General features: G+C 38.4%; 1 protein-coding gene across 4 annotated transcripts; it reads right to left on the bottom strand.

Moving 5' to 3' along the window:
* Window positions 1-5,828: 5,828 nt before the first annotated feature.
* Mbip (MAP3K12 binding inhibitory protein 1) lies at window positions 5,829-22,672 on the bottom strand. Of its 4 annotated transcripts, none has more exons than XM_052185816.1 (9): window positions 22,481-22,672; window positions 19,034-19,153; window positions 17,215-17,433; window positions 17,030-17,126; window positions 14,573-14,638; window positions 14,154-14,306; window positions 12,987-13,084; window positions 7,791-7,829; window positions 5,829-6,350 (listed from the first exon to the last, which is right to left on the bottom strand). In XM_052185816.1, exons 1-9 carry the CDS (start codon window positions 22,607-22,609, stop codon window positions 6,246-6,248), a joined length of 1,026 nt encoding a protein of 341 aa, XP_052041776.1. In that variant the 5' UTR covers window positions 22,610-22,672; the 3' UTR covers window positions 5,829-6,245. The 4 variants fall into 4 exon arrangements, with proteins under 4 accessions (XP_052041776.1, XP_052041777.1, XP_052041778.1 ...); XM_052185817.1 differs by having other exon boundaries at window positions 5,829-6,347; XM_052185818.1 differs by lacking the exon at window positions 17,215-17,433.
* Window positions 22,673-26,761: the final 4,089 nt, after the last annotated feature.

The raw sequence follows: 26,761 nt of genomic DNA, 5'->3' as shown, positions 1-26,761 counted from the left end.
CTACAGTGTGGGGAATAGAGAGAGATCAGGAAAGGGCTGGGGGTGAGACTGGAAATTGAAGTCAGTGCAGGGTTGGGGGACATCTCTGGGACCAGCTGTAGGAAGCCTAAATTGTAAGGGCAGAAACCTGGGAGAAACTAGGTCTTCAAATGACAGCGTTGCTGATCTAGAACTAGTGAAATAACCAGTGTGGGTGGCTTTGTTTATAAACTTCATCCCTAAGTCAGTTCTGGTGGCTCCCTGCCACACTGACTAGAAATTATACAAACACTAACAATGTATAGCTTTTCTCAGCATTTTTATTTCTACGTTCTTTAATATGCTCCTGGGGCTTTTCTAAAAGGTTCCAATGGTTCTAAAAGAAGCACCTGGGACTGCTGACAGGCATATGGAAGAGACAGACACTAGTGTAGGCTTATATGGCAGAAATGTCACCTGTTTCATGGATCAGTATAATGTCATCTCCCTTATCTGAGGCTCTGTTGTGACTCTAATGACCTAGACTCAGTCATGGTCCAAAACTATTACATGGAAAATTCCAGACATGACAGATTTTAAGTTTGTAGCAGCATGATGAACCCTTGAATTTTGCCAGCCCTGAATATGCTGCATTTTTGCTCAACCTTTCTCCACGCTGTGCACACCTCCCACTAAACATCACTGGGGCGGCCTCCTGCTTCAGATCTACTGTTGTAGGGTTGATGCTCCAGTGGCGCTTATATAAGAGCCTACCATGTGTCAACATTCATGTCTTTCACCTCATCCACCCACCACGCATGCACTGTGTCACATCAGCACAAAGAAAGGGACCACCCTACAGCAAGATACTTCAAGAGAGAGGCCATATTCAGAATAGCTTCTCCTTAAAACTTAGTGCTTCTGTGTTGAGTGTTTTGCCTACATGTATATCTGTGCACCGTGTGCTTTCCTGGCTTTTAATGCCCCCTTTTCCAATTTTTCCTTAAAGTAAACAATGGTCAGGAGCTAGGACCTTTCAAGCATCACTTTGCTTCTTTTCCACATATTAACTGCCATGGTAGTTCATCCACTGCTCATCTTTCTACTGAGGGTAAGATCAGAGTTCTGGGACAGGAAACCTCAGTGAGGAATAGCTGTGATTTAGCTGGCTGCTGTGGGAAGCCTGGGGTTTTAGATCAGCTGCACAGCGACTTTGAAAGTACAAGTCCCAAGCTGCTGGAACCAAGGGGGATGATGTAGGGGAATAGAGCTGCCGGTTAAACACGAACACGCATGCTGACCTAACTCTCCTCCTGTCTAGTGTTTGTGGATCCCCTTTAATCTGTAACAAATAATTGGCTAACAGATCCATGGGGTGGCTTGTTTTCTAAGATTGGAAGTTAAGTACTTGAAAGGCTACCCATTCTAGAGTGTATACACACACACACACACACACACACACACACACACACACACACACACAAACCAGAGAGAGAGAGAGCATGGAGGGAGGCATGTAAAGGGCTTACACAGCATGTATGAGGCCCTGGATCCAATCCCGAGGGTGAGACAGTAGAGGAGCAGGGGAAACGGGGTAAGAGGATGGGGAATCCATGTTTATATTTGACCTAGTTCTTTTGTCATTTTATTTTATTTAGCATGAAATCTGATGTCGTCTTGGCTGGCCTGATGTAAATGGAGCAGATGATAATATCTGGGGGGTTAAATCTGGGTGGTAAGATGTAGTTGTTTAATACAACCGTTTCTGTGCTTTCCTGATATTTGGAGGAATGTTTCAATAAAATATGAACTCCTAATTTATTGGACTCCTTTTACTGGACTCCTAATTTCTACATTCTAGAATGGCAAAAAAATAATTTTCTATTGTTTGGCAGAGCAAAATTATATTAATATTCAGGTTCCCAATCCCAGATAGCTTAAAAATTTTTTTTCCTAGTGACTGGTCCTGGTACACAGAGTATCCTGGAAAGATCATTTAAGCCCAGACCTGCTTACCAAAAACTGTAAGTTTAAAAACATTTGAAGTATTTTTTTTCCTATAAGGATAGGTTATTCTTTAAAGTGTCATTATTCATATTTGAAAATTTATTTTTGTAAGGCTGTTTCAGATTTACAGAAAAACTCAGAACCTGGGTCTGTATCTGCATGGCCCTCCCCTACCGTTAACCTGCTCCTCAGGCGGTCCACAGGGCGCAGCTCATCTTAGATAGAAGTGTCACCACCACCAGGAATGCAGAGCTAGCTCACAAGGGGACTCACTCTTGGTGTTATTTATTCTTTGTGTTCAGACAGAAGTACATGGATGTGTGGCGTTGATGGCTCACACCTTTAATCTTAGCACTCAGGAAGTAGAGGCAGGCAGATCTCTGAGTTCAAGGCCAGTCTGGTCAACAGAGCAAGTTCAAGGACAGCCAAGGTTTCATAGAGAATGAATGTTCTGGAAAACCAAAACCAAAACCAAAGCCAAACTAACCAAGCAAAAGCCCCAACAAAAAACCAAACAAACCCAAAGTATGGCGATGTGAATTTACCACTTTTAGATTCTTCTTCCCAATGCCTTAACCTTCTCTGCTTTACCTGCTTGCCCAGATTCTTCTGCTCCCTACAACATGCTGTCCTTTGACCTTTGCCTCCTTTGTAACTTTGCCTATGTTCAGATGTCACGTGGTTGGAACTGTACAGTGTGAGGTCCTTAGACATACTTCTTTTTTTTTTCCAGGCAAATATCAAGTTTTATTGAAAATCTATTTTAAATCTAAAGATCAAAGCACTGTCTGAAGAGTTGATATGTGACTACAAAACTGAACGCTGAACGCTGAAATTGACAAGTGAGGTACAGAATGGTAATGTAGAACAGGGCTTCTCAACCTGTGGGTCACAACCCCAAGGATCTTTTCACGGGGGTTAGACATACTTCTTTTACTTTGAAATACACAATCAAGCTTCTTCTTTAGCTGACTCCGCTTTTCCTTTCAGGGCTGAATAAATCTCCCCTTGACACACAGAGAGCAGGTTGCCAGACACTCTAAAAAATGCAGAAACTTGTTTGTGTACACATTTTGCAATCTGAGAATTTTCTTACTTTTTAAAAAATTCATTATTCCCAACTAAAGCTTCCTGAAAGAAGGATGTTCAGGGAAGCAATTTCATACATATTTAAGTTTCTTGGGATTATTTTTTTTTAAATCTTTGAAAGTTATTTGCTTATATATAGATATAATTTTAACTTTGAAACTATTTAAAAATTTAATGTTAGGTACATGAATTTTACAGAATCTTGAGATTTTAAAAATATATTTAGCTGTCAACATAACAGTAAAAATAAACATAATTTACCATCTAGTTCTAATGAATCTTAAGATTTTAAAAAGTAGATATATTTAAAGCCTTTTTCTGAATAGCTTTTAGAACTATTAAGAGTTTTAAGCTATTTGTTTGAAACAAGTAAAATAGTTCAGACATAATAAGCACAACTTTTCTTATTTTGTTGGTTATGGAAGTGTCCATGTGTGACATAAGTCAGGATGGGTGACTGTAACTACCTGTCAATCACCTGCCACAGGCAAAGGTGGAGCACACTTCACAAAACTGAGTCTTGAGCCCATCTTTAGAGCCCCTTTGAACATACTTTTTGATTCCTTTGACAGTCATAAAAAGTTCTATTTTCTTTTAGAATTTATCATTATGCTTTGTTTTAAAACAAAGCAAAACTGAAAGCAGAGGGCATGGGAGTTAGAATATGGTCTATCCAGACTTACTGTCTTCAACAATGTCCTTTGGGCTATGTGAACAAGGAGCTATCACAAAGCATCATTTATGATGCAGTTGCATTATCTTTTGAAGGAATTTCGCTTTCATCTTTAGTCTTAGCATAGTTCAAGACAAGTGATGATTGATTCCTGGGACAAAAAAAAAAAGTCAAAACGTTTCAAAAAGATGTAAGGAAAATTAAATCATTAAGGTCTAAAAATAGCTCTTACAAGAGTCCAAAGAACCTGTACTGGAATAAATCTTGTCCTTTTAGAGATATCTAACTTAAAAGTTATAAATATCAGTATTAACAGTTTAGTTTTTTCTGTGAGTGTTTGCCTGCATGTATGTAAGTATACCACATGTATACCTGGTGCCTGCAGAGGTCTGAAGTATGGTATACTTAATATACCTGCAGGCAAACATGCATGACCTGGAATAGCCATTACATATTGTCGTGAACTACTGTGTGGGTGCTGGGAACCAAACCCTGGTCCTCTGTGAAAGCAACAACTCTTAACACTGAGCCATCACTCTGACTCCCAAATATCAATTCTTATAGCTGTAACACCTAAATATATTGTTCGATGGGCTGAGATGCTGTCTCTAGGATCATAAAACATTTTTCAGTTAATGTCATCAAAATTTTCCCTCAGCAAATCGAAAATGTTATAAAGGCCAATTGCATGTTCATCAGTATAGATCGCATGCCAGGGGTTGCAGCTCATTTTCTTTGTGGCATTGATCCCCTAAAGGCCTGGCCAGAGAGAACAATATTTGTGCTTGGAGATCCTATCAAGCCAGATGTCAGTATTCTGGGGTGGGCAGTTGACTCATTAAAAAACAATCAAACAAAACCCCTTTTTTCAGATATTATAGGAAAAGGAGGACTGGAAACCAAGAGCTAGGTCATGATTTCAAATAACCCACAGAGTCCAAGTCTGGAGCAGGATCTACTTCAAGGAAGCAAGAAAGACATACTTCCTACACAGGTGCTTCTGATGAACCCTTCTTAGACCCGAGACACCCAGCTGTAAATATCTAGCTGCAGCCAGATGTTAGGGAAGCCAACCCCTTATGAAATACTTGATAAAGTATAACCTGGTAGTGACTAGGGAGGAGGTGATTTGCTGACCCTGAGGCCTTTGGGAAGCAGCAGTGGGATGGAGAATGATTATTTGGTAGCTTGAATTAAGGGAGCCATCTGCCTCCCTAAAATCCCAGTATCAGAGAGTGATGCACTAAAGAAAGGACTAAAGGTTGAAAGTCCACCAGTTCCACAAGAGTTACCAGGACCTCATTCTGACAAACTACCTACCCTGATGACAGCAACACGGCATTGGGCCTGGCTTCAGCAGCAGGTTCCAGGCCTTATAGGAAGCACTGGTTCCTGGAACCGAGGTTCTCAGAGCTGAGTGTACTAAAGCTGATCAAAGACCACTAGGAAAGGTTGCAGTTATAAAACACAACTGTATTACAGTATGCCACGTGGGGAAACAAAAAAACATTGAGGCTTTAATCACTCTTCAAGTAGAGAGGGCTGGAAAACCAGTCAGTAAAGAGACTATCCTGACCACAAAAATGTAGCAAAGATAGAGCAAGGAGGGAGAAGACATGCAGGGGAACAGAACACAGGGTGGGTTTGGGGCAGGACCCAGCCCGTCCAGTGAGTCAGAGTGGTGCTAGCTGATGTTTAGTTATCTTTCCTCCAGTCACGATTGTTTTTAACCTCTTCTCCTTTACAGGTGATCCAAGGTAAACTTTTAGTTCTTGTATTCAAACAACTCTCAAGTAGCTGCTTTGTAAGACGGGCCACAACTTTAGCTGCATCTTTTAGGTATTGTTTTCAACTGTGGCAATGGAACGTCTCTGTGATGGTTTAATACTGTCCAAAGACAGATGCACATTCCACACCAGCATTAGCATTTGCCATGTCACTCCTTCAGGACAGCCACCCCAGCTCACTGCTCCTCATAGCATCAACCAAAGGCTCTCCCATCAATCCCTTTATCCCTTTATAGAGATTAAATTCCTCAGGGCCACACAGCCAAGTAGGTGATAAAACTGTCAAGTGTTTATTTATAATAAGAAAGACATAGAAACAAGTTTATACACATGCATTTGTCAGTTTTATTTTTTGCCAAAAAATTTTTGTTAAATGTTTACTATGTACAAAGTACTAATATAAACTAAAAAAATGGTTAATCAATGTTACAAATATAGTCCTTTTAAATATCACTATCAAAATAATAATCTCTGGTGGTCCACCAAAAGAGGGTCTTTCAAATTAAGTTGTTTAATATCCAAAATGCCTCCTTTAAAACAGAAGGGAGTAAGTTCCAACAGTGCTGTGGTCAAGGCTTACACCATTTCCACACTCTGCAAGATTTGACTATTTGCTGTCAGCCAGTCTCATGCAAAGACAAACCTTGACTTTACAGACAAGTTTAAGTTGATAAATACACTGCAACAGCTACACACATGCATCTTAAAGAAAGCGTTTGACAAGAGTGGTCTCACGGGAGGTGAGTGGCCGTGGAGTCTGCTTCTCTCGACTTTCTGAGCAGGGCTCGTTTGAGGGCGCTGATTTTCTCATCCAGTTCAGCCAGTGAATAGTTCTGCTAGAAACACAAATTGCTGCATAAGACTTAAATTTCTTAAGGCAGATAAAGTTCTAAGTGAATACCTAATATTCAACATATATAAATACCTAATATTCAACAGCATATTACTGTATACTAATTTTGAGACTGACAGCTGTGTATAGTGACTGAGCCATAATTTAGAGGCATAAACTAACAAGGCTTCTGTTTTTTTCTGGGCTGTAACCATATGGCTCAGCACAGGGCATTTCCTTGACATGTGAGAGGCCCTGGATTTTATCCTAGCAACACAGAACAAATGCATATATAAACACAGTGTCATACTGACCCGCTTCCCTTTCCTAATAACAAAGCTTTTCTGGAGATTTTGTTCTTTGAAAGGCCAATAAAAGCTTTTTAAAAAAACAAAACAAAAACCCTGTGAACTCATAATCTATAGCAAAAACCATACACCAGAGGATTAGCTTAGATGCCTAAAATACCTAGAACTTTCCTTCTGAAGGACCACCTAATCTACAAAACAAAGGCTGCTCTCAAAAACTGACTCAAAATTTTAAATATGTAATAAGCTGTTTTGAGGAATAGGGCATGCTGACACATGGCTTGACTATGTAGTTCAGGCCGGCCTTGAACTTCTAACCCTTTCATCTCATCCTCCAGAGTACTACAATTACAGGTATATATCATCACACACAATAGCAACATACTATTTAAAAATACAGCAAATTTTAAAAGGTTTCCCCAACTTTAATTTACATCATTAAGGCTGGCAGAATTATACTATTTTAATTCAACTAATAAAGTATTCTGGACAGACAGCTAAGCTGTGATTAGCCTTTGTGTATGTGTAGGGGCACAGAGCACATGTTTGTGGTGCATATGCCTACGGCGGTCAGAGACTAACAGTGGGTATCTTCCGCAACTGCTCCCCATCACCGTTTTTGAGATGGTCTCCAATGAACGTGGAACTAACTGGTTAGACAGGCTGGCCAGTAAGATGCTGTCTCCCAGTGCTGAGGTAAGAGACCCACATCACTATACTCTGCTTTTGAAGCAGGTGCTAGGGATCAGAACTCGGTTCTTAAATATGCTATATAAGCCCTCTGTCCACTAAGCTATCTCCCTAGACATGATGTCACCTCTTTTTTATTTAGATAATGCTAATTAGTAGTGTTCATAAAAGGCAAAGTGGGAGGAGACTAAAGTTATCCAGGCACTTAAGTGTTTTCTAACCCAAATATTAAATCTATAATAAACCTATTAAAAATAAGGTGAAGATTTTTTTATTTAAATAGCCTATTGAAATCATTCTATAATTTTAAAATAAAACAACTTCCCGAATTCAACCTAAAGTCTGCCAAGGTATGACCTAAAAGCAATAAGAGTAGACACATTTATTAATAAGGTATAAAACTCATTAATTATTTCAGAAGTTCAAAGGAAGACAAAATGACTTACTTGAGGTGGCTGGACTTTTCTTCTTTTTCCAGAAAAGTTCTAGTTTAAAAGTAACAAAATAATCACTATTTAGAAAACATCAGCATTACTTCCCTTATAGAAGACTGTGTGACAGATACCTAAAAAGCATTTGTGAACTGGAAGCATTGCCTACAAAGTTACCCACAGAGGAGGGCACTGTTACAAATAGTATATCAGAGTGTAACAGCAAGTTCCTCTCTGGCAAATACCTACTTTCCATCAGTTACCACTTCTCAGTCTGAGTACTAGCTCTTGGGAACCCTCCCACTCTGGGAAACTGACCAAGAGAAGCAACAATGGATAGAAGCAAAGGGTACTTGGTATACCGAAGAAAGAAGTGAACACATACATAACACATGCGTATGTGTATGTGCAAGCAGATATCTTTGACCATGGAAGGTGCAGTGCCAGTCTAAGCAAGCAGCTCTTTGTCCCCTCTGTGTGACTCAAGGCAGTGTCTACCTCACCCCAATGCTCTTGCTTAGAAACTGATGTACACATGGCCCAATTGTAGCCAATGAATAAGGAGGGTCTGCTGGGGATTAAGGAGAACTTTTCTGCAAACTCCTTTTGTGAGAAAACAAAGGTTCCTGCGGGCCACTGCTGTATCTGGATGAAATACCTAAAATTTACAGCAGCCTTGCTGTGCATCAGTGGAAGAAGACAACACTAAACAGACCCAAGAGGAGCAAGAACTCAAGTCTTGAGTTTACAACTACATCAACCCTGAAGACTGTGGCCTCATCTGTTACATAATTTCTGTATTATATGAGTCGGTTTAAATTCACATTTCTTGTATTGGGGCTAAAGAGGTGGATCAGTGGTAAAGCACTTGCCCAGCCCTGGGTTCAATTCCTGCTGGTGTGTATGCACATGCGTGCTTGCCTGAATGTTAGATTCTGCTCAGGCTGATAGGATTCACAGAGACAAGCTATTCAGCCTTTTGAACTGTGATGTGATGAAATAATTGGGTGTCAAATTACTAAATTAACATATCTGACAAAAACAAAACAAAAAAAGCCCCAAACCAAAACCAAAACCCAAAAAAACCAAAACCAAAACCCAAAAAACAAAAACAAAAAACAAACCCATGACGAACACACACAGAAGAACTTTTAATGAACATATATATGGCCACAAAGATTTAGAAGGAATTAAAACTCAAGATTCCTTTTCATGCCAAAAACTGATCTAAATAACACCCAAGAATGTCTCATATGAGCACATACATTAAATAGCAGTCATTAGGTGCTAGAATTATTAGACTTGGAATAATAGAGCTCAGAAAAGTATGCTCCTCTGTTTGTCAGGCTGAGCTATGGTAGGACACATGAACAGGTGGAGCTAACTTTAACCTGTCTGCTGTTCAGACTCTTGCCTACCTGAAAAGTAGTTTTTTAAATACTCATCAACACACTTTCCCTTGTGATGCCAACAGTCTAATCAGTGGAATACCAATAGCTCTATGTCATGAACAATCACACCACTGTCATAAAACCAAAATAAAAAAAAAAATACCAGAATGAGAACAGGTACACAGTGGATCAATGACTTAAAAATATAATGAACTGAGTCTCTGGGACTTATTTTAGATTTGAATACAATTATTTCAACAAGAACATTTAGATACACTACACTGTGTAGATTTTTTTTTTTAGGTATGAGGATATTGAGTATAAAGGTAAACATTTTAATGAAGTTTGACACTTGAGAGAAAATATTTAGGAGTTCACCAAAGCAGCCATAGCAGTCACACAGATAATCCATGATGCCTCTTCACTGTATTATTCCACTCGCAGGTAATGTACAACTTGTGCACTAAGGTAACCCAGAGGTAAGGAGGCTGCTCCTACGGGCCACCTTCTGTTAACCAGTTGTAAAGGGTAGTTAATTTTATATGTATAGTATGTTTTCTTTGCCACAATTTAAACCTGCACGTCTTTCTAGCATGAACAATGACATATTATTTAAACTCTCTCCTGCTCGAGCCTCCTGACACTTCAGACAGGGACCTCTATTTACCTAAGTTTCTAGCTGGATCCAACTATCCGCTCGTGGCTCAGGTCTAGCACACACTTTCACAGTCTCAACAAATGGTATGGATTTGGCCTAAAGTTAGCATACCCTTCCTCTGACACATCCCTTAAAATCAGGAATTACATCTAGACATTGCTGTGGAATAAGAGTCATATACTTTCCAAATTCTACTACCTAAGCATCAGCCATGCCTACCAATTTGTCCACTTGTTCACAAAGGGTTAAAGGTCAGGTTCTTATTTAGTACAATTCCTGTTAACAATAGAACTGGTATCGTAAGACAGTGTGGTTGTAGCAGATCCTCCAGTGAGACCTTCACCCTGAGTCTGGTTTACATACTCTTAGTATGGACTTAGTTAAGGAAAGAACAAGACTGCCATAACCTTACTCTGGCTTTTTAGTTGATTGTGCATCTACCTGTTCGACATTGGTAGAAGTCACCAAATTGTACAGAAACTTCAATGCTGTACCCAGAAGCGTTTTTATCTTTTCCAGGCAGGGATTCATTGAAAGCATTTGGCAGGGAAGTGACTTGTGAAACAGTATTTGGAAAGATTTATGATATTTTAGGGACCAGAGATCAACTAGGAATAAGGAGACAGTGCTATTCTAGTTTAGCTGGGAAATAAGATCCTGAGATGGGGACAGAACAGGAAACAAAAAGAAAAAACCTGACAGCTGCTGGTGATTAGATAGGGGAAGAGAGCAAGGAAAAGTCCAGTTTCTGGTTAGCAAAATGACTCTGTCATTAATAGAAATGAGGAATCTGGAGGGGTGATCTTTTTTAGTGGGATGTCAATTTAGAAGTAGAGGAAGGTATGAAGACAGAAATAGCAAATAAGTTTCTAAATTATATGACCCATACTTAAGGCAGTTGGGATAAGGTGTGTTGAGAAGCTGGCTGAAACCCAGAGAGTGAGAACTTCCAGGACAGGAGGCTTGTTGACTGCACAGCTGCATTGGAAGGAAGAATTAGACACAGACACACATCGGCCAGGGTGAGTCGTGCATTCACAAAAGGACAGCGGATAACAAGTTAGGATAAAGTGGAGATTTGCAAAAAAAGGATTTCTAGATCTTTAAAATTATGTCTCTGAATGAAAGAAATCCTATGGATTAGTACTAGAGGTGACATGCAAGCTGAGAGCATAGAACTGGAAAGGTTTAAGGATGGAGACTAACTGTCCTCCAGGCCTACGCACAGCTATAGTACAAGGCCAAAGGGAAAGAGTTCATGCTGACATTCTGTAACAGTGAGTCCTCTCTGGCCACACACCTCACCAGGAGGAAGCCAGATCAAGGGCTATCTTTACACTGAGAGGAACCGAGAAGTCTGCATGCTCTTCTCTCTGCAGTTATGTGGACTATATTCTAGCTTCTCTGGTTAGGACATGAGTAAACATTGAGCCCTATATGTTTTAAGAGTTGATCTTTTGCTGGAAACTGAATTTCTGAACTATGAAAAGATTTTACTTGAAATGTTTTTATATAGATTCACATGTAGATGAATTGTAAACTTGTAGAATCTTCTAGGAACTGGATAAAGTTAACTATCCTGTGTATCATTGGAGCATACCATATAAAATGGTAAAAATTAACGGGAAAAATTATATTTGATTCATGGAACAAAATGAGAATTAAAATTCTTTCCATTTGTTAAAAAATAAACTCCCTAATAAGCTATTATAAAAAAGCATAAATTTATGAAAAGCATTAGTATGTATTGCATCTTTTGTTTTTGGAGACAGGGTTTTTCTGTATAGTCTTGGCTGTCCTGGAACTCGCTCTGTACCAGACTGGCCTCAAATTCAGAGATCTGCCTGCCTCTGCCTCCCAAGCACTGGGATTAAAGGTATGCGCCACCACTGCCTGGTGTGTGTTGAATCTTTTATTATAATTATTTTAAAAATCTGACTGTTGAACATGAAAATGTTTTAAGATAGCAATTTAAAGTTTTTAAAACTGAAGTTTACTAGTATATTTAAAAGATATGAACTTTATGAGTATTCCTAAAGACTAATTTTGCATCACAATACTTGAAAACAGTACGTATACATGGAACACACACTATGTTCCCACAGTGCTTGCTCATACTAGAGAACCCATCACTTATGCTTCCACATCTTTTTCTATTCTAAAGTTTTTCTTCTTTTAGCGTTGAGGAGATTGTGTTTCTCTGTGCAGCCCTGGCTGTCCTGGAACTCACTTTGTAGACTAGGCCAGCCTCAAACTCAGAAATCTACCTGCCCCTATCTCCTGAGTGCTGGGATTAACGATGAGTGCGACCACTCCTGGCCCCGCATCTGTTTTTTGCTCTCCTTTGAGTCTCTCCACAGTTCATCTTGGGACACACAGAGCAGCTGGGACATCAAGTAAGTAAGTAAGTAAATGAATAGGGCATGGCTGATGGTTAGCTAGTAGACTTTGAAAGGAAGCTGACACAGAAGAATTGAGAGTTCAAGCTATGGGTTATATAGTGAGAGTCTGTCTCAGCACACACACACACACACACACACACACACACACACACACACACGGCAAAACAAGAAGAAAGTACCTCATCAGAAGATGGTGGGAAACAATGAGCCCAGGGTTTTCTGAAACACTGATGTGCCAAAGAAAGTACTTATTAGGAAAACAGTTTCTCAATGTTCTTGAGAAAGGGGGTTAAGGATGGATGAATGAACAAACGAAAGAACAAACAAGAGAGTGGAGGAATTATACAGATACAGGCCAGTCTAAGGTCTAAAAAAATGGGCGAAAGTATAAGGTATGGCCTGTTCAGCTACTTATGAACTGAGTGAAACAGTCTGGGGGGTCAGATCATCAAGACAAAGAACAAGTGCTATTATTTCACAAGACAGCAGCTAAACCTGAGTCACAGGCTAGACCACCAAACACTGAGTTATGATGACATGAAGATGGTTCAACAGAATTTCCATAGGTAAGGACAAGTGTCCCTACACTGTGAAATATTCAGAATCAGAATTCTTAAAGAGGCAGATAATCACCTTCATAGTGCAGAATTCCTCTATCTCTTAATTTTAAAAATGTTTCACATGTAGATCAATGAGTACACTGTAACATCATGAAAATCTTTAAAATAACCCTTTGTTTTTAGAAGACATTACTACTTACTACAGATTGAAAGTATTCAGGAGATATGCCCTCTAATTCAAGGATTTTATCTTCAAGCTTTTTAATTCTCTGATAGATGTCTCTTGGTACTGGGCCACCTAAGTGCATAGGAAAAACATGCTGAAATCTTAATAGTTCTGTTTTCTTATCATTTTTATTTTTAAAATATCATGCAAATACATTTATATATAAAAACAACAAAAATGCTTCCATTGACCTAGAAGAATGTTTAAAGGGCTTTCCCCAGCACTGTCAAGGAGGAGGACATGGTGTATTAAAGATATGTAAACACCAAGTTCACTACTACATTCAGACTCTTTCTACTCCTTCAAGCCTCACATGTAGCCTCCCTGGTCCAGAGCACCACAGTCTCTGTGGGTAAGTAGTGAGTTGGCTATGTGTATGAGAACAACAGACAACTACTGAAGAAGTCTACCTAGGCAGAAACAGTATCAGACATGAGTGTGAAAAAGTGTGCTTTGGCTACAGGATGAAAAGTGACCTCTAGGAGGAAGTTTAGTGACAACTAGCGCCAGACTTCATGTATAGCAGTAGATGAAGAGAGGAAAGTCAAACATCTAGGGGCATTAGGAGGAGACTCAATCCCCCCTTGTCATTTCCTATAATGTCCTGGGCAAATGTCTGAACTTTAGTCTTACTGTCTTTCCAACAGTGACAGCACCAACGTCTCCACAGAGTACCATTACATATGATGCTGGCACAGGCATGTCGCACTCACACTGACTCACAGAACTGTTCAACAGACATGGGGTCACTTTCCCTAAGCACTTATTCATTTATATGTTTACTGTCTGTGAGTGCAGAGAGGACCAGGACCACAATTATCCATATTTTGTAGTTGGTGACTAATAATAATTAGAGGTTATCAGACAAGTTCCAAAATTGGCCATAGTAAAATATTACATTCATTTTCTGGTAGCTTCAATAAACTGTGGCTAACTGAATCTATTTGGGATTTGTTTCCCAAGTGGAGAGAAGTTTAAGGATAAAAGCATAGGGACCAAGAACCTGGTAGATGCTTTGGCTGCTTTCTGCACCTAGAATGATGGCTTTACAATGAATGTTCAAGGAAGACCCGGAAGCTATGCAAACCTAAGTTCCTTAAGACTTGCAAAGACAGAGCACGACCTGGCTCTCTCCACTTACCTGTCTGCAACCGCAAGTGAGCCTCGATATTCTGGAGCCGTTCTTCCACCGCCTGATTACCACAGTCTCGAAGTGTGCCCGTAGGTTTGTGACCTGACCCTGCAATTCCTTCAGGTCTAGTCTGTGGTCCATATGTGTTCACAACTCTAGAAACTAAGTTAAGAAACTTTTAAGTCTATGTAAATTTATGTTTCAAGAACAGAAATTCTCTCTCCTTATCAGCATATTATATTCTTTTCATAAAGGTCAACAAAGCACAAGCTCAAACAAAACAAACAAACAAAAAAGGAAAGAAAAGAAAAAGCAAAGCTTTTGTTTTAGAATAAAGTTTAGATGGGAAAGGCATTCCTATTCCATATTGTGAAGAGGCTATAACAAACTTCTGCTGGTGACAGAGGTCCTGAATGGTGGCCACTTACCCTTTACATGACTTTTAAATCCAGGATAAGGAGTAAAGACAGCATCAGTTCTTGCACAACTGTTTTCTAGGGAGAATTTGGATACACTTAGTTTAAATATATTCTTAATTACAAATGTACAAGATTATGATAAACTTCTCATAATTCACATTTTATTCATAAGAGAATTTCAAATAAAAGTAATAATAATTAAATTACTGTGACATATAGAAATAGTTTGGGTGATCTTTATCCTCTGAATTGAGTCACATATAATACTTTAATCTAATGTTCAGATTTACATATAGAAAACTATTACCATTATGTGGCATAACTTTTAATAATCTTTAATAAAAATTAGTCATTACTAAGAACAACACAGATTACTAAGAACTGTTATATAATTCATATATTATATAGAACCACACTCTAGCTCTATCACATAAACAGAGCCCACTTTACCAAATTATCTTAAAAAATTTTTTCAGCACACTTGGTTATTACCAAATTAGTGAACATCTACCAGGGGGATTAATTGTATGTTTTATACTTTTTTATCTTAGAACTCACAATTTTAAAAAAGGTCCTGAAAACTTAAGCACAATATACAATGAAAGCTCAAGTACATCACAAACTTTAAAATTTCTAATTAAAAAGGTATTTACTTCTTTTAATCCTACTTTTTAAAAACTGTGTTTTGGGGAAAAATATGTGAAAATGTTTCTAATATTTGTGCCAAGGTGAAAACTACAATTTCTTCCAAATTATGTCTCAACAAATAATTTATAAAAAATAAATTAGAAATATGTTAATATAATCTATACTATTTATTAGCATAATTATTATATATGAAGACATCATATAGTAACATACAGAAATACAGATTAATGCTTGAATTAACATAAAGCTATACATTGGCTGTAAATTTTCTATTAAATTCCCATATTATTTTGTAAAAATAAATGGATGTAAAATGAGTTAAAATCCGTTGTTATTCCATAAAATCTGATTTTTTAAAATCAACTTTTTTCTTAAACCAAATGAAAAGTCTTTAAGAAAATATACCAACACATTAAAATGTATTTTTTGAGCTTAAGTTTAACAAACATGATAAGTTGAACTATAAATAAAATCGCAAACCTACTTAATCTTTTATATATAAAGATTAAGCACTCCTTTTCTTTGGAAACACCTCATAATATCTATAAGGGCCTACTCTTCTCTATTCTGACTATTCTTTCATCGGCCTAAGGATGTCTTAGAAGCTGTCATCCCTTCCAGGGCTATATTCCAAATGCACAGAGCCACCAGCGAGCAACGCAGCACAGTGTGGGGACAGGGCAGGCATGAGTGCTCGCCACTCTGCACAGCAAGCCTGGCTAGCACTGTTTTGAGCCAGCAAGGGACTGAATGGGCCATGGAATCCTGCTGAGCATTTCAGTTCTTGTCAATTTCTATCCCCTGGTGGTTTATAATAATAGAGTTAGCAGGAGGGACGAGGCATAACATTTAGTGACACATGTCCTTGTTCCCTCAACAAACCCTTTCTCTTGAGGTGTGTAAACTGGATTGCCACACCTGAGATTTACCACTGTTACACCTGAGTTAAATCTAGAGACCCACACAAGTTAAGGGTAGAAAGTTTAGTTTAGAATCCACAGTGAGCTCACATTATTTTAAGAGCGTCACATATCAATGTGATTACGAGTCACTTTCAGGTTCATTGGACAATTTCATGTTTATAAATCATTAACTAAGAACTACTAACACAGTAAGAAAAAAGTTCAGCCCAATCACAGACCTTTCTTCATAATTTTTTCCTAAGAACTACTTACTCTGGTTACTACTACAAGGATAACTGGCCATGATCTGTGGCAATCTACACAGTATATGGTGTTCTGTGGATACACTGCAGTCCTGGAAACACACTGAAGCATCAAGTGAAGAGGAAAGGAGACTGGGGAGAAACAGCAAAGGTATGCGATGTGCAAAGGAAAGGCCCAGGGCTCACAGGTCTTCACAGCAAGCTGGGTGTCCACCACGAAGCTCAGGGGTCAAGAGGAAACTGCTCCCTCTTGAGGACCGCTATGAGCGTGACCCGGTTCCCTGGGTTAACACAATTCCACAGGTCCACTTACAGACCTGAAGCTCATATTGCTTTGTTCTCTGCTAACAGTGAATCTGAACATCTCTGCCATGCAACATTTCACCTTCACGTTCTGAAGGACCTTTGATCGTCTCGGACCTGTGGTAAACATCAATCTCTAGAGTTCAGCCTTCACTTAGATTTTTTTGTGTAACCAAAACGAAAACCAAATTGGTAGCAGAGCCCATTACTAAATAAAGGAGAATTCGTCTGCCTTAATTACCAACTAAAAACCTGTAAAATAGAATCTTGTTCTTAATGTTGTTTTTAAAACAAAATATTATAGCAGTTGTCAAAATGTTAAAAATTCTGTTAAAAAAAATTCTAGTTACCTTGATTACAATCAATAACATTGCAAAATTCCCTGACGTTGTTTTCATTTATTTCAGCTTGTTTTCTCTCAATAAATGCAGATATTCGTCTGTCAATCTACAAACAACAAATAATTTAACAATCTAAACACAACAGAACTTTTAAAAGTAATGTAACCCTGATCCCTGCACCAGCCCAAACTCACTTCTGCCTTTCCAGCCTTTATCTGAACTACTTCTGGATCAAAATAGACTTGTGTCTTTTTCACATCTCCTAAGTCACAGTCTTGGAGCTTTCCTTCATCTTGTAGGTCCCCAGGGGGATGGTTGGCTCTTAGTTCACTCTTGGTCTCTGCTTCTGTCTGTCTTATCTCTGCAGTTGTTGAATTCTCTTTAATTAAAGATTGAAGTTTTGCTAAAAAAGGCTGAAAAGAACACAGTGACATCTGCTCAGGTTCAAACTCACCTCAACTAGTAACAGATTTATATAAGCTGCTGCTTACATAAATGAATATTATCAGGTATTAAACATAAAAAGCTGGCATACAAGACACACAGGTCTGGCCACACACAGGTTTGTTATTTTCTACTACTGTGTAGCCCTTATTATTTGCTGTACATTTATTTTTTAAAAAGAAGAAAAGAAAGAAAACCTGAGGACATTTAAATTTTTCTTTGAGGAAATCATTCTGCCATTCATCTTTTATTTTGTGCTAAATCAAAGCCTCAGTCTCTGGCCTGGATGCCTCTTAATTAACATGTCACTCAGAACACTAGGCTGAGTGTTCTCCCTCCTTAGCAGGAGAGCAGTGCTCACTCAGCAAAGCCTGCATTACCACGGTCTCGCTGAGATTCTCCACTTCAAAGTACAGTTGGCCACAATGAATGAGAGCGCATGGATAGGAAGTGTATAGGTGCTACCCTAGGTGACATTTAGCCTTTCCCTGACTTAGCAAGATATCTATTGGATCATGAAATGAAATTTCACAAAAGAAAATGCACATGGGGAGAAGAAAAAGAAAAAGAAAAAAAAGACAATAACAAAACATGCTACAAAGACGATGAGCTGGAAATAGATCACTCCAACTAGAGTAGGTTTAAGAAAAAAATGTGTCTTCATAATGGAAATCCACTTCCTTCTATTCTTCCTCGTCATCCCCACCGGGACATGGTCCATATTTGAGTTCTATAGCTCATCACTTGCCCTTTAAACAAAGTGTTAACGGTTATTTTTATCATGAGACACAGTTAAACATGCCCAGAAAGTACTCTTCTGAAGTCTTCTAAAATCTTCAACACGGTAAAGTGACCAGGAAAAACAGTTCTGCCTATCCTGAAGAGAGAAAACCTCCAACTCACATCAATTACACTTGCGGAGATGTTCAACAACAGCAAGGTTATAATGCTGTTCATTTCTTAAACTGAAATATTAAAAATGTAACAATACCATTATAAATAATTCAATATTGACTTCCAATAAAGGATAAATTATTTCAAATTATTAAGATGAAATAGTGACTGGCTACTCACTAAGATGAAACATTAATGTCACCGAAATTACTTTCTTTTTAAAAACTATGCTGAAACTGTTTAATTGCAATAGACACTCCAGGATGTGTCATGCTGGGATAATGCCACTTCTTGAACCACTGAAAGCACTCCATGAGCCTCCAAACTCACCCAAGGCATGGAATCATTATCATAGCATGACTCACACCTGCCGTGTCTTATTGCTTAATTATAACCCACCACAGTTGAACTGTATTGAATTTTCAGCAAAGCCTAGAATTGAATAGAACTGCATTTATTCAATCTCATATGCACATCGGCCTATTGGGCTATAGTCTCATCACTATCCCGATTAACAAACCTAGACTCAATATGGATTTCAGTAACCTTTTAACAATACTGTTAACAGAATGTTGAGGTAGAACAGAATGTTCACTGGAAAAATACTCCAGTGAATTTAACTATAGCTAATTTCTATTTTCAATATCCAGTAAACATTTCTAATGTGAAATTTACCTGTAAATACAAAACGTGTTGTTCAAGTGCTGTGAGGAGCCGTGCGGGCTGGGATGCTGAGAGGCTCTGGAGCCTGTTCCAATCGATTGTAATTTTCACCACATCATCTCTGAGGTTAAGCTTCAAAGAGGCAAACCAGCAACATCACAAAAATTACACGATTAAGCTGTATATCTGGGATTATCACAAAAATAAGATTTCTATGGAGTAATGCATGCCTATTTTGCTCAAAGTTACTACGTTTCAATGACATAATAAAATGCTTTGCTAGTTGCCGTTTTAAAAAGCCAAAAAGCACAGCTTTGAAAATAAAAAATAAAAACATGTCTTATTATTTTAATTCTGTTCCTATGTCTGTAAAATGGGGCCATCTTTGAAAAGCCATTCATGAAAGATAAACCTCTTTTGATATTTTGATATCTTAAATACCACTGGAAGGTATCCAAAAATAGGTATGGCCTAGTCAGAATCCTACTAAATCCCAACTAGGCATTCAACAGATGAAGATCAACTACGGCGGTCCAGAAAGTGTATTTTCTTTGTTATGTATCACACAAATGCATACCTAAAATACATCATGACCCTGCCATCTTCTCAATCAATTTTATTGTTTTCAAACGTAATCAATTTAAAAAGTATTTAAAACTAAAGATTATTCACATAGGGACAGATGATAGTAACTACTTCAAATAAAAATCAAGCTACCAGTTATGAAATTATCAAGATAAAAAGCAAGTACTTTTCCACAGCCGTGTAACAAAGCCAAAAGTGAATGTCCAGTGTGCTTCCTGAAGATTTTCTAGGAAGATATGTCTCATAACATGAACATTTCTCATCAGGTAGTGACTTAGAACAAAAGTATATCCAGAAAACTACCAAGAACCTAAATATAAAATTAATACCAAAATTAGTCAAAATTTTAGAGGGAGAAGTTTCCACCTGTAATCATTTGACTAAGTATGAGGAAATCACTATAAACTTTTCTAGACACAATTCAAGTGGAAGCAAGTCAATTACACTTATTTTGCAAGAATCATTTATTAAAAATTAAGTCAAATTTTCTACAAAGATACATGTTTCATGAGCTCAAATACAAACTTAATGAGCTGTAAGAATAAGAAACCAAGACACCTACTGATGAATTATTTTCATACTAAATAATAAATGCAGTTATCTTATTAATTAAGCTTACGGTCAAATCTTAACTTAGTATAAGTTTATCTTTGTCAGTAAAGCCTATGTAAAATTTCTTATTTCTTTATGATACGAAATACGAAAGATGCCTATAAGATGCCTCTGGTCTTAGGCAGTAAGTCTCTGTATCCATTATTTATATAGTAGAGTGCTTAACAGAGGAACCTGAGATTTCTTTGGCTCCATGGACAGCAATTCATGTCTTGGATTTTTATTCTTACAGCTCATTATTCTTGCCATAGTCAACTACAGATCTCTTGGCAGATTTATGTTTGGGGAAAAAGCAGGCAAACCTTATAAACCAAAGCAAAGCATCACCTTTTCTAGAGAAAATAACTATAGGAAAGAAATTTAATATTTGGATCATATTCTCATGTCAATTTGGAAGAATTACAGAAGCTTTCAAAGACAACTGGAGATACTTGGTCCTTTATGGAAACCAAACAATAAGGTGACAAATTAACTTAAAAATGGCCCCCAAATAATCCACTTATTCATTCAGCAAATTCTCCAGTAACATGGATTCTATGATTTTTTACACCTTAATTCTTGGGACAGTAACCAAGTATTCAAAATTTTCTATTAATACACTATTAATACTGACTATTATTACTTGCATTTGGAGGAATAATACTTTTTAACAATTCAGTTTTACACTTCCTATAGAAAAGTACTAATAATTCAATGATACTTAAGATGAACTTAGACATATTACAATTTACATCTTAAAAATCCTTTTAATTTGTTTCAAAAGGATACCTTTCTCATGGGCAACTTTATAAGTATGGATGGCTTTCATCCTTAACCATGCATCTCAAAATACCTGAGATTAATAAAATAGCATTTAATTAATTTTTTTCTTATATTTGACACTTGCATAAAGGTACCTTTACTATTACAAAAACTTCATTTTCTCTAAACATCTTTGGCAGGTGGTGTAAGTTAAATTTAATCATTTTTCCATTCAAACCTTTGGAATAAATTTATATAATTTTGAAAACTTTTGTATGCAAAATTTAGATATTTTATAATTCAAATAATTTATCAATGTAAATTATTTTGCAACTTCTAAGCATAATATTCAAGAATATTTTTCTCATCTTGCCATTAGAATATAAATAAATAAATCTTTACATTCCAAATCAATGTCAAAAAGTTCTCTAACTTTTAAACTATTTAAAGATCTGGGATGTAACTACTGAAATATTAATAAGGAAAGGGCTTAAGCCTTTGTAACAGATTTTTTCATAACTTCTTATGAAGCAATTGAGTTTAAAAATTTTAACTTTTAGAAGTCCAGTAATAACTGCCTTATAACACCAAACAGAATGTACAACTCAAGTAGTTTGCCAGTCAAAATAAACTTACTAAGGTTTTCCAACTAAGGATTTTAAAAATAATTCTCACAAACAAGGTAAATGCCCTATGCTCACAGGCACCACTGCCCTTGACATAAATGTGTGCTGTGTTCATTTCATGCACCGTACCATCCCCCAAACAAACCAGGAAACATGTTTGGCAAAAAACTCTTCTAAAAGCAGGCAAACATGCTTTTGCTCCTTATTTTAAAATTGCCTCATTTACATCACGAATGACTATCTAGTAAAGTGCAACCTAGTTTTTAAAATCCAGGTTTACTGTGACATGTCTGTAGAGAGCAATTAGCTAAGTTACACGACAGTCGTAATGTAGTTAGAAGTGGCCACACATAACTCTTCCAACAGTTTACACTAAAATTTAGGCATATTACAAACGAAATTGTGGAAATCCTTATACATCCCTCCCGTTTAAAAGAGTAAGAGATGCAATAAATGGTAAGAGGAAAAAAAGAATAAACAAAACCCAGAGTAAATCATCCCTAAAGAGTTGGAGATGGCGTTAGGAAAAGTTTCAGGCCATATTAACCAGTGAATTTGTACAATAAATACACTGGAGGCAAAAGGACCGTAAGCGCCAGGAACCCCCTTAACCCTCATCATCTTTTAGTCATTTTTTGGCAAGCGTTCGGCGCCAGGACCCGGGTTTTCTCTAGACCTTGGTACTCACGCTTAACCATCCAGTGTGCCGCTGGCATCTCTCGGTCCCAGGCAGCTGGGCCTAGGCTTCTCCGCGTCTCGGCAGCCCGACCTCGGCACACCAGCGGCACACACAGTGCCAGCAAGCTCCGCGACCCCCGCCGCCGAGAGAACTAGGGGGACCCGACCGAGGTGCTCTCCCTCGCCCCCGCCAACCTCCCCGCCGCACCTCACTTACCTGTCCTGTCAGGGTGTGCAAGGAGCGGAAGACTTCGCAGAGGACCTCGCGGGTGAGGAGGGGACTGGAGCTTTGCTCCAGGTTCCTTTCGCTGCTGCTTGAGGAACTAGGCTCCGCAGCAGCAGCCATGACACCTTCAAAGCAGCCCCCCAACCACCGCGAAGAGTGCTCACCCCACCCCTCCCTCACGGCTCTCGTCGCACTGAGATGACGTAAAATTATGGCGTCTCACTTAAAGCTTGAGGATAGGTCCCACCCTCTATGTGTGACAGACACACACGAAGACCAATCAAGAGCAAGAATGTCTGTGCTCTGAGGGAACGTGTGAATGGGAAGCAGGACCTTCTGTCTGGTGGTGTTTTCCGTGGTCCACCGTGGCTTAGAAATTTACTTGGCTCTTAGATGCTCCCTGTAAATGTTTGCAGAGCCTTACTGTTCAGTGTTAGAATTTGAGTCCCGCTATTAAAATTTAAAATGTTATCATGGCGATGGTGGAGTTGTCTTGGAAAAAGACTGCGGGTCAGTGATGGAGCAGTGTTTAGTTTTCTAATGACTGGAAACTTGGCCCAGGATGATTATTACTGGATAGAACATTTTCATCTCTATAAGATTGTTTGATATAAAGAATTAAAAAAGAACAAAAGGGCTACGTCATGCTTCTTTTTCCTACCATAGAACGACATTGATGACTACACCTGCAAAATAGTTTATGTCAAAGTTCTGACATGCAACAATTTCTCATTGCGATAACTGGGCACTTGACCTTAAAATTGTTTCATATAAATCCAATAGAAATATAAACCAACTTATTCCATATAACCACACTCTTTCAAATCTGGATATAAAACTAAATCAACACTTGCCGGGTATTATTAGATAGCTTTATTTTAGCAAAAAAAAAAAAAAAAAGTTAAAAAAAATTTTAAACAAACTTAAAAGATAAAGGACAAAAGAATTAAAACTCGCCTGGTGGTGGTAGCTCAGGCCTTTAATTCCAAAGCGTTAGGGAGGCAGAGACATAAATCCCTGAATTTGAGGCCAGCCTGGTCTACAACCTGAGTTCCAGGACAGCAAGGGCTATACAAAGAAACCCAGTCTCGAAAAGCAAGCTGGCAAGCAAACAAACGATTTAGAACTCTTCTTCGTGATAGTTGAGTGCATTTAGCATACGGGAAGTAGAGGTATGAAGTTAATGTGTATGCTATAGTTTGAGAGCTGACTGAATAAAGGAAGACATGAGGAATTAAGGGTCATTGGGATAAGGACAGTAAAAATGAAAGAACTCCTTTTACCTGTCTAAGGAGCCTCTTATTCACTTATATCCAGAGACTTCTGGTATTATCGGGCTTAACAGGATCTTGAGAAAGCGTGTCTGTTTCCTTGTTAGCAGTAAGATGTGAATTTAGGTTTGACAATACAATCTTCACAAGATTCAAACTCCAATCAAGCACCCTCTCATTCGAGTCGCTCATATCTGTAATAGACGTTCACAATTCATTGCAATGTTAGCACATTCTGTCTCTGAGCCTCTTGTTAATGGGCGAAAATTGAAATGTGGAATCTAAGAGTCCTTGTTCTGAACCAAGTAATGAAATCAGATTTTTTTTAACTCAATAAAAGACTTTTTATTACACATTTGGGAATAATTAAGGGGTTGCTCATTGTTTTCTTTGTCGTGACTGATTCTGAAATCTGAGCTTTTCATTTCACATTTTTTTTATTTTTAATGTGTGTGTGTGTGTGTGCGCGCACACACACACACACACACACACACACACATACACATTCTTGCCCATGTACAATTGCCCAAGGAAGCCAGAGGCATGGGATGTGAGCTGTCCAGCATTGGTGCCTGAAATTAAGAAATTGTTCTTCTGCCGTTTTTGTATTTAAAGACAGAGTTTCTCCATCTAGCCGAGACTCTCCTGGAACTCCTGGAATCAGGATGGCCTCAAACTCAGAGATGCATCTAATTCTGCCACCCAAGTGCTGGTATTAAGGACATGTCCGAGCATATCCAGAATTTGTTAACTCCCTTATGGGTCTTTTGTCTAATAGCATCGTGTATTCCCTTCCTGATAGCCACTGAGCTCATTTCAGATATTTTTCTTATTTTCTTCTTTTATAATAAAAACTTCTATTTTAAGTAGAAGATTTTCTAGGATGAAAAGATGTGAATTCCCTTGTGCTCATTGCAGACAGAAATGTATAGATACTGATGTATAGCAAAATTATAATACTGAAACTTAGAAAGGGAATAATTTGTCCTTTTATAGAAAACTAATTACAGTTTATGAAGTGGATTGCTGAAAATCTGCTGCTCAGCAGAAATGATTCAGAGTGTTGGAATTGGCATTAGAGACCGTGTTCTTACTGTCCTGCAAGCTTATGCCAAGAAGCAACTGAGAGGACAGAAACTAGAAATGAAATCTAGGCTAGCTCCCTTACCAAAAGAATTGCCTTTAATAGCGAGCTCCATCAAATAATCCATCACCAAGAAAAATACCCAAGGTATCATGTTTTTAAAAATATGTGAATGAAAAATTACAACCTTTTTTTTCTAGTGCATAAAATTAAATAAAGATATTTGTTGCCTCTGGCTCTACATCACCTGCTGGTCAGGTCCAAGATCCTTAGAATGACATGTCAGGTTTCTCTCAGCACTAAGCTGCTTCACATTGTCACACAGTTCCTGGTACAGAGTTGCTCAGTACAGTCGTCCCTCCTATCTGAGTCAGGTATGTCCCAAGATTTCCAGTGGATGCCTGAAACATTGAACAGGGCCAATGGTTACCATAAATCCTTTTTTCTTTTTTTTTTTTTTTAAAAATAAGATATATTCTTTATTTACATTTCAAATGTTTGTCTCTTTTCCTGGTTCCCCCACCCCTGAAAATCCCATAAGCCATCTCCCCTTCCCCAATCAACCCTTCCCCACTCCCCTGTCCTGGTATTCCTCTACACTAAGGCATCAAGTCTTTCCAGGACCAAGGGCCTCTCCTCCCTTTGGTGTCTAACAAGACCATCCTCTGCTGCCTATGTGTCTGGAGCCATGGGTAACTCCATGTGTACTCTTTGGTTGATGATTTTGTCCCAGGGACCTCTGAGTACTGGGTGGTTCATATCTTTGTTCCTCCTATGGCGCTGCAAATCCCTTCAGCTCCTTGGGTCCTTTCTTTAGCTCCCCTATTGGGGACCCTGTGCTCAGTTCAATGACTGGGCGGAGAGTGTCCCCCTCTGTATTTGTTATGCACTAGGAGAGCCTCCCAGGTGATAGCTATAACTGGCTCCAGTCAGCCAGCAGTTGTGGGCATCCACAATACCCAAGACACAGTTCACATATCAAATGATGCCCAAGATGGAGGAAGAACAAGGTTACCATAGATCTTAACAATCTCAGCCTGGATAGACTTTATTCTTGCCTTATTGAGAACTTCCATCTTTCACTTAGAGGCAGTCTTTTACAGTTTTTGGCTGGTGTGTGTCATTGTAAGTGTCATTAGTCTTATGCTTTGGGGTGACCGTTGGGTTGAATGTAAGCACTGCAGTACCATGGCAGCTCTGGCTACGGAGATAGCTGTGAGTGAATAACAGGCAGATAACATACATGTCGCGGATACATTGGACGGAAGGATCGTTCATGCCTCAGACAGAGTATATAGAGCTAAGTTAGATAAGCGTAATCGCATTACTCGGCATCACTTGCAACTTTTAATTGTGACGTGCTTATTTCTTCGGTTAGTGTTTGTGTGTTTGCATACTGATTTCCCAGAAGTAACTGAAATGGTGGAAAGCAAAGGCACCAACAAAGGTAAAACTACTGTGTATACTCGCTGAACTCAACTCATTTGCCTAATGGACAAAATAGTCTAAAAAATAGACTTATAAGATGGAAAAGAAATTAATCTCTCAGGGAAAAATTGTCAACAGTGCCATTCAGTGATTTCTTTAAAAACTCAGGTGTTGCTATTTATTTTCTCTGGGGACAGAAAAATTCAAATTGCTCATTTTTTCCTTAAATGAATAAATGTGGATAGCCTTCTGTGCTGGCTGGGATCATGTCAACTTCACACCCAAGCTAGAGTTATCTGAAAAGAGAGAACCTTAATTGAGAAAGTGCCTCCGTAAGGCATTTCCTTTCTTTCTTTTTTAAAATTTAATTATTTTTCATTTATTCACTTTACATCCCACTCACTGCCCTCCCTATCGGTCACCCCCTCCCACATTCCTCCCCCATCCCCCTTTCCCTTCTCCTCTGAAAGGGAGGGGCCCTCTGGGTAT

This window comes from Apodemus sylvaticus, chromosome 6 (assembly GCF_947179515.1).
Source record: "Apodemus sylvaticus chromosome 6, mApoSyl1.1, whole genome shotgun sequence".
Classification (NCBI taxonomy): domain Eukaryota; kingdom Metazoa; phylum Chordata; class Mammalia; order Rodentia; family Muridae; genus Apodemus; species Apodemus sylvaticus.
The sequence above is the reverse complement of the archived record's forward strand: the minus strand, read 5'-3'. Positions and strand labels throughout refer to the sequence as shown.

What these genes read in the sequence shown, in the direction of transcription:
- Mbip (XM_052185816.1), bottom strand. Translation starts at nt 22,609, where the DNA reads ATGGCTGCTGCTGCGGAGCCTAGTTCCTCAAGCAGCAGCGAAAGGAAC. An exon ending in ATTTAAAAGTCATGTAAAGG is followed by an intron (nt 14,307 to 14,572) that starts GTAAGTGGCCAC and finishes TTCTTAACTTAG; the next exon opens with TTTCTAGAGTTGTGAACACA. An exon ending in CTGAATACTTTCAATCTGTA is followed by an intron (nt 7,830 to 12,986) that starts GTAAGTAGTAAT and finishes CTTTTAAACTAG; the next exon opens with AACTTTTCTGGAAAAAGAAG.